This window comes from Solanum pennellii, chromosome 4 (genome assembly GCF_001406875.1).
Source record: "Solanum pennellii chromosome 4, SPENNV200".
Taxonomy (NCBI): domain Eukaryota; kingdom Viridiplantae; phylum Streptophyta; class Magnoliopsida; order Solanales; family Solanaceae; genus Solanum; species Solanum pennellii.
In genome coordinates, this window is record NC_028640.1 from 15,670,286 (window position 1) to 15,677,676 (window position 7,391).

The 7,391-nt window shown below is 37.9% G+C and overlaps 2 protein-coding genes across 2 annotated transcripts; both read right to left on the minus strand.

Moving 5' to 3' along the window:
• Positions 1-1,695: 1,695 nt before the first annotated feature.
• On the minus strand, positions 1,696-2,124 carry LOC107016536 (uncharacterized protein K02A2.6-like). The gene has a single exon (XM_015216976.1). The coding sequence runs from the start codon at positions 2,122-2,124 to the stop codon at positions 1,696-1,698; it is 429 nt and encodes a 142-aa protein (XP_015072462.1).
• Positions 2,125-2,304: 180 nt separating this feature from the next.
• On the minus strand, positions 2,305-2,955 carry LOC107016538. The gene has a single exon (XM_015216977.1). The coding sequence runs from the start codon at positions 2,953-2,955 to the stop codon at positions 2,305-2,307; it is 651 nt and encodes a 216-aa protein (XP_015072463.1).
• Positions 2,956-7,391: the final 4,436 nt, after the last annotated feature.

Consider the following 7,391-nt stretch of genomic DNA (forward strand, 5'->3'; position numbering starts at 1 on the left):
GTATTTATATATATATATATATAGTTCTTCATTTCACTTATATTATTATCATTATTAATATAATTATTCATCGTTATTTTATTTTATTTTTATTTGTACATTGAACAAACTAAAAATAAAATAAAATTCCCCAGTTTCAATTAAAAAAATCATTTTTATTGTTATTATTATTTTATCACCCATATTATATGAAAAGTGAAGATTAAAGAACTTACCACCGCGGCGTTTGTCTCTCACAAACTATTTACATGATTCTGCCTTATTCCTGTTTTTAAGTCAAAGAAATGTATCGTTAATTTTCCTACATGGTGGTTGGTTCGTGACTTTGAGTATCTTGTAAAGCTTGACTTCTAGATCCGCCCCGCTTGGAAGATTCAACCCATTGATGATTGTGCGAATATCTTGTAGATGTTTTAAAAACAGTCCTTATCTTTCCTTGAAACACTTTTGATGGACATTCTAACTCAGTACCATTTTGTGCATGTTGTGTGGTTCATTTGTTCCCAAGAAACTCTTTTGTTTTATCTATTTTCACACTGTATCGATTTATGATATTTATTTTCTCGATAGGTTCACAGCCCTAGCCAATATGGTGCATGTCCCCAACATTCAACTTGAAATACCGTAGTCAATTTTGCGGATTTAATTTTATATTCTCACTTGACACGAGTTGATGGTGAGAAAGAAAAATAAAAACTCAAAGAAACACAAGCACAAATGACACTAATGAAAGGGTTATGATGGAAAAATTGTGTCTTTAGAAGTAGTAGATAAATAAGAAAATTTTTAAATGAGTGAAAGGAGTATTATCTGAAAGTACATGACAACTTTGAAACATGACATGCAATTGGACCGAATGTTTGATCTTTTTCGAGTTGTTTGAACCTCAGGAAACAATGTTGCACCTTTCAGTCAAACCTTGACTTTTATCATGACTGCGCTCATGTCAAGACAAAATGTCATCATTTGATCAGTAGCGCCTTTCATGATTTTTCACCAATAAGACATTCTAATCTTTGTCACTCAACTAACCATCGTCTTATAGTGCCCGTAAGGGTTTTCACTCACAACACTCTCTTCTTCATTTTCTCCATAGTTCGCCTACATAATGTCTCAACCTTTAGAGAACTGAAGAACGTGATTATCTTTTTATTGAGTGATTAGACCGAACCCTAATGAAGGGCTTCCTACGTATCCTTTTAGGAATCATGTCAAACGTAGTTCAATGAACTTTTCGTGTTTTTTTATTGTTTTTTTCATTTTTTTTCTTCTTTTTTTTTAAATTTTCTTATTAAAAAAAAAGCACCAGACCAGTGGTGTTTGAGATAAAAGAGGATACATTTTTGTCTTCTCATCATAAAAATGACAAGGAGTGTTAAATATACTATCTCTTGATCGAATCTGCATTGACAATCGTGTCAATTGCCTTTCCCTCCATATCTGCCAATTGCAAAGTTGCTTTGGATAACACTTGTTCAATAACATAAGGGACTTGCCAATTTGGAGCAAACTTTCCCTTGGTCTCGTCTTGGTGGGGGAGGATACGTTTCACAACAAGTTGACCCACTTCAAAATTTCTTGGGAGTACTATTTATTATATGCCCGATCCATCCTCTACTAATATAATTGACCAAAACAAATTGATGTCAATCGTTTTTCTTCTATCAGTGATAATTGTTCTAACCTCGATTTAACTCATTCTGTATCCTCGATTTCTGCTTCAACAATGGTTCGAAGAGAAGTGATTTCAACTTCTGCGGGTATGACAACCTTAGTTCCGTAATCCAATAAGTAAGGTGTTGCACCGACTAACGTACGAACAATCATGCGATATCCCATGAGAGCGAAGGGTAATTTCTCATGCCACTGTCTAGATCCTTGCACCATTTTCCTAAGAATCTTCTTGATGTTCTTATTCGCAGCTTCAACAGCCCCATTTTCTTTGGGACGATAAGGGGTTGAATGACGATGAACAATTTTAAATTGCTCACAAACTTGCTTCATCAAGTGGCTGTTGAGATTCGTTGCATTGTCTGTAATAATGATTTTTGGTATGCCAGAACGACATATGATGTTGGAACGAACGAAGTCCACCACCGCTTTCTTGGTAACTGATTTGTACATGACAGCTTCTACCCATTTGGTAAACTAATCGATGTCAACTAAAATAAACCGATGACCGTTAGATGCTTTTGGCTCTATTGGCCCAATAACGTCTATTCTCCATGTAACAAAAGGCCATGGAGCAGACATAGGATGCAACACTAAAGGGGGTGAGTGAATCAAGTCGCTATGAATTTGGCACTAATGGCACTTGCGAACAAATTGGATGCAATCTCGCTCCGTGGTCAACCAATAGTATCCTGCCCGAATAATCTTTTTTGCTAGGACGTAACCATTCATGTGTGGGCCACATACCCCTGAGTGTACCTCATTCATAATTGTTTCTGCCTCTTGATTATTCACACATCGTAATAAATTCAAATCCGGATTCCTTTTATATAAGATATCGCCACTTAAGAGGAACCCATTGGCGAGTCGCCTCATAGTTCTTTTTTGATCTCTATCAGCATGCAGTGGATATTCTCTAGCTTTTATAAACTGTTTGATGTCGTGATACCAAGTCTCACCATCTGCCTCTACCGCAATCATATTGCAATAACCATGTTGATCCTTTACTTGGATTTCCAACGGGTCAATGTAGGTATTACCTGGGTATGGAAGTATCGATGCTATGGTGGCCAACGCATCAGCCAACTCATTCTGAAACCTTGGAATATATCTAAATTTAATGGACTTGAACTTTTTGATGAGATCTTCTAAAGATTGTTTGTACGGTATGAGCTTAATGTCTCGAGTTTCCCATTCGCCTCGAGCTTGTCGAATGAGCAAGTCGGAATCCCCCAAGACTAAGAGGTCATGTACATCCAGATTTATTGCCATATTCAAACCCATGATGCAAGCTTCGTACTCTCTTGTGTTTTTGGTAGAAAAGAATTGAGGTCATGTTGTAGCAGGATGATGACAACCGCTTGGTGAGATAAGAACTGCCTCAATTCCCACTCCATTTTTGTTGACAGCCCCATCAAAATATAATTTCAATACAGGGTCATTATCAGGAATTTCTTGCTCGATAGAGTTTATCTCTTCATCAGGGAAGTATGTCTTTAAGGGTTCGTATTCATCATCAACCGAATTCTCTGCCAGATGATCGGCCAACGCTTGTGTTTTCATGGCGGTGCGAGTAACATACACAAAATCTAATTTGGCAAGCAAAATCTGCCATTTTTCCAACCTACCCGTCGGCATGGCTTTTTGAAAAATATATTTCAGAGGATCCATTCGAGATATGAGGTAAGTGGTGTATCACAATAAATAGTGCTTCAATTTTTGGGCGACCCAAGTTAAACACAACATGTTTTTTCTAATAGAGTGTACTTTGCCTCATAGGATGTGAACTTTTTGCTCAAGTAATAGATGGCATGTTGTCCTAGAACTTTTTCCCCGTGATGTCATGTTTTCCTAGAACGCAACCAAAGGAATTATCCATTACCCAGAGGTATAAAAACAAAGGCCTACCAGGCTCTAGGGGGGACCAGTACCGGAGGATTTGCTAAATATTCCTTAATTTTGTCAAAAGCCTTTTGACACTCTTTTGTCCATTTAATAGCAACATCCTTTTTCAATAACTTGAATATTGGCTCGCATGTAGTAGTGAGTTGAGCGATGAATCGGTTGATATAGTTTAACTTTCCCAGAAAACTCATGACTTCAGTTCTGGTTTTTGGTGGTGGAAATTCTCGAATGGACTTTATCTTGGAGGGGTCTAATTCAATGCCTCTTCGGCTAACTATAAAACGCAAAAGCTTGCCAGATAGAACTCCAAATGCACATTTAGCTGGATTTAGCTTGAGATTGTACTTTCTCAACCTTTCAAAAAATTTTCTTAGATCATGCACATGGTCAATTTGCGTTCTAGACTTAATGATGACATCATCGACATATACCTCAACTTCTTTATGCATCATGTCATGGAATATTGTAGTCATAGCTCTCATGTAGGTTGCCCCTGCATTTTTTAGACCAAATGGCACGACCCTATACAATATGTACCCCACGGGGTAGTGAAAGAAGTTTTTTCTGTATCTTTTTCATCCATGAGAATTTGGTGATTTCCGGCGTAGCAGTCCATGAATGATTGAATCTCGTGTTTAGCGCAATTGTCAACCAAGATATGAATGTTGGGTAGTGAAAAATTGTCTTTTGGACTGGGTTTGTTTAAATCTCGATAATCAACACAAACTCTAATCTTTCCATTTTTTTGGTACTGGAACAACATTAGACAACCAAGTAGTGTATTGGACGACCCTGATCAGTTTTGCATTCAATTGCTTCATGATTTCCTCTTTGATTTTATCACTCATATCTGTCTTAATTTTTCTCTGCTTTTGCTGGACAGGTGGAAAATCAGGATGTATGGGATGTTTTTGAACTACTAAATCAGTACTTTAGCCCAGCATGTCATTGTATGACCAAGCGAAGACATCTTTGTATTTAATTAAAACTTGAATTATGTCGTCTCGAATATTTCGATCGACATGAATGCTTATCTTTATTTCTTTCGCTTCTTCGGGAGTTCCCAAATTAAAAACCTATGTTTCACTTAAATTAGTTTTAGGCTTATTTTCAAATTGATCCAAACCTCTTTTTATTTATTCATCAGCTTCAGCTTCATCATATTCCTTAGACTTAGGATTCATTGTTATGAGATCAGACAACTTTTTAGGATCTAATTGAAAACTCCGCATGCATGTCATATTATTAAAGTTAACTTAACTGAAATGAAAATAAGATGGCAAATATTAGAAAGAGTAGGAAAAAAAAAGATGACTAGAACTTCATTGCATTGAATGGGAAAGGATAGAAGGGTTAACAATAAAGCGAAACAACAAGAATGTTTCAATTACAAACCTGAGAATAATCCAAGAAAATAAAATAAAAAACAGCAAAACAAAATTACCATGACTCCTTTTTTGTAGGGAGAGGAGTGACTTTCCAGTTATTGAGTTGGACATTCGGGCCGATAAACTGCACATCCATATGACTAGTGCCCTCACCCCTCTGAGTCATGTTTACCTCATAAAACATTTCCTTGATACCTTGACACATTTCATCCACATCATTTTGGATTGGTAAGTCTGGACACGGTTCACCTTGAGATTTAATGAAAGATTGAGCAATATGGGAGATCGGGTTCGACAGATTCCAAGCATTTCTTTTACGATCTTTTGCCCATTTTCTATAAAATCTAGTTGGATTGAAACCCAAACCGAATATATATTGATTACCATTGGAATATAGGATTCACAATTCCTTGCAACGACAAACCTTACCCATTTTCGGGTTCATAGCCGTTTTGTACCATTTGAGCCACCACCATGACTGAAATAGAGGACAGACGAGGTTGGAGGATAGGATTTCCTTCTAAAAATGGATTAACCGTTGTTATCTCCAAAGCCTGATAGTTGAGGGATTCACAGCCTCTTTTAGCCTCAATGCATGGTATTGAAGGATCTCGGGTGATAGGGAAATAATCTTCACCATGGACAATGATTTCTTGTTTGTCATGTTCAAACTTGACCACTTGGTGTAGAGTAGATGGCACAACTCTAGCCATGTGGATCCATGGCCTACCCAAAAGCATATTGTAAGACGTGTCCATGTCTATAACTTGAAAAGTGATTCCAAACTTCGCTGATCCAATTGTAACAATTAAGTATATTTCACCAAGAGTATCCCGTTTTGCACCATCAAATGCCTGTACACAAACATTGTTAGTACGAATCCTATTAGTGTTGGTTCTCAAGCTTTGTAGAGTGGAAAGAGGGCATATGTCTACACCTGATCCTCCATCGACCATGACTCTCTTCAATAGTGTTCTTCACATTTCACGGCTAAATGTAGAGCCCTATTATGTCCAGATCCTTCCTAGGGCAATTCATCATCAGTGAAAGTGATTCTATTTACCTCAAAAATTCAATTAACCATCTTTTCAAAGTGACCTACTGTAATATTTTCTGATATATGTGCCTCATTCAAAATTCTGGTCAACACTTTACGATCTTATTTAGAATGTATGAGTAATGACAATAAAGAGATTTGAGCAGGCATTTTCCTCAACTGATCTATAACAGAGTACTCTTGAGCTTTCATCTTTTTCAGAAACTCTTCAACATCTTCATGAGTGACTGGTTTTTTCATCGGCAACTGATTTTCTTTGATTTGTTTGTCCCTCTTTACTTCTTCCGGATCATAACATCTTCCAGAACGAGTTAAGCCTCTTGTTTCATATTTTTCTTTGTCAATCTCCTTTCCCTTGTGAGTAACGACGACTTTGTTGTAGTTCAACGGAACGGCCTTGGTGTTTGTGATCGGAAGTTGTGCTGTAATTTGTATTACAACTGGCTCTTTCATACTTTCTTGATTTTGATCAAAAATTAAAAATTTACCAGGAATGTAGCATTTTGGTCCATTCAACGGTACGTCTCCTTTTTTTTATAGATTTAGGGACATACAACACTAGCTTCCTCGAGTTCCCAAAATTCAAACGCGCACCTTTAACAATTATCGGCGCCCTTTGTATGGGTTCTAAAACCATACTAGACTCTTCTTTTGAAACCCTTGCTTTCCACTTTTGTTCTACTTGTTTGCTCATATACTTCAAAAATGCCAACCATCCCCACAGCACGCTCATTATTATGAGCAGGGATTGGGTTATTGGTGACATTCGGTGCTTCCTCATTGCGTACCTCGATTACCTTATCCTCGATTAACTTCTTAATGACACTTTTTAGGGTCCAACAATTCTCTGTGCTATGACCTGGAGCGTTGGCGTAATACTCGCGAGTTATTTTGTGTCCAGTGTGAACTGGTGGAGGAGCCGTATAAGATGTGGTTGATGGTGCTGGTAGAGATGTCAACTCGGCGCCTCCGAACCGTTGTAGAAGTGAGGGGTTCTTTTTTGGTGGGTCTTGCCCGCCTATCAATGGACCCTCGGAGAGTCCCTAGTAGGAGGCATAAAACTCCCAAACAATATTCTCATTATATCTATCCAAGTCCCGAGACATCTATTTACATTTATGGAAATTGAATAATATATGCACCCCGAGGACTGTTGGCAAACTTTCTGTGAGGAAGCGGCGCTCCTCAGTAACCAACCGAGTCATCACCCCCTTTTTATTCAACAGCCTCGCATCCCTGTACACCTACCACTGCCCCTCCTGGTACCATCATTTTGGTTCATCAGCAATATGGGTGGGGTCGTTAGATTGAGGTGTAGGTGTAGACTCTAAGCTTGTAGCCTCATCAGACGAGGCTTAGTGATTTGCATC

Excerpts from the sequence above, each read along its gene's own strand:
- LOC107016536 (XM_015216976.1), bottom strand. The coding sequence starts at position 2,124 with ATGTACAAATCAGTTACCAAGAAAGCGGTGGTGGACTTCGTTCGTTCC.
- LOC107016538 (XM_015216977.1), bottom strand. The coding sequence starts at position 2,955 with ATGGGTTTGAATATGGCAATAAATCTGGATGTACATGACCTCTTAGTC.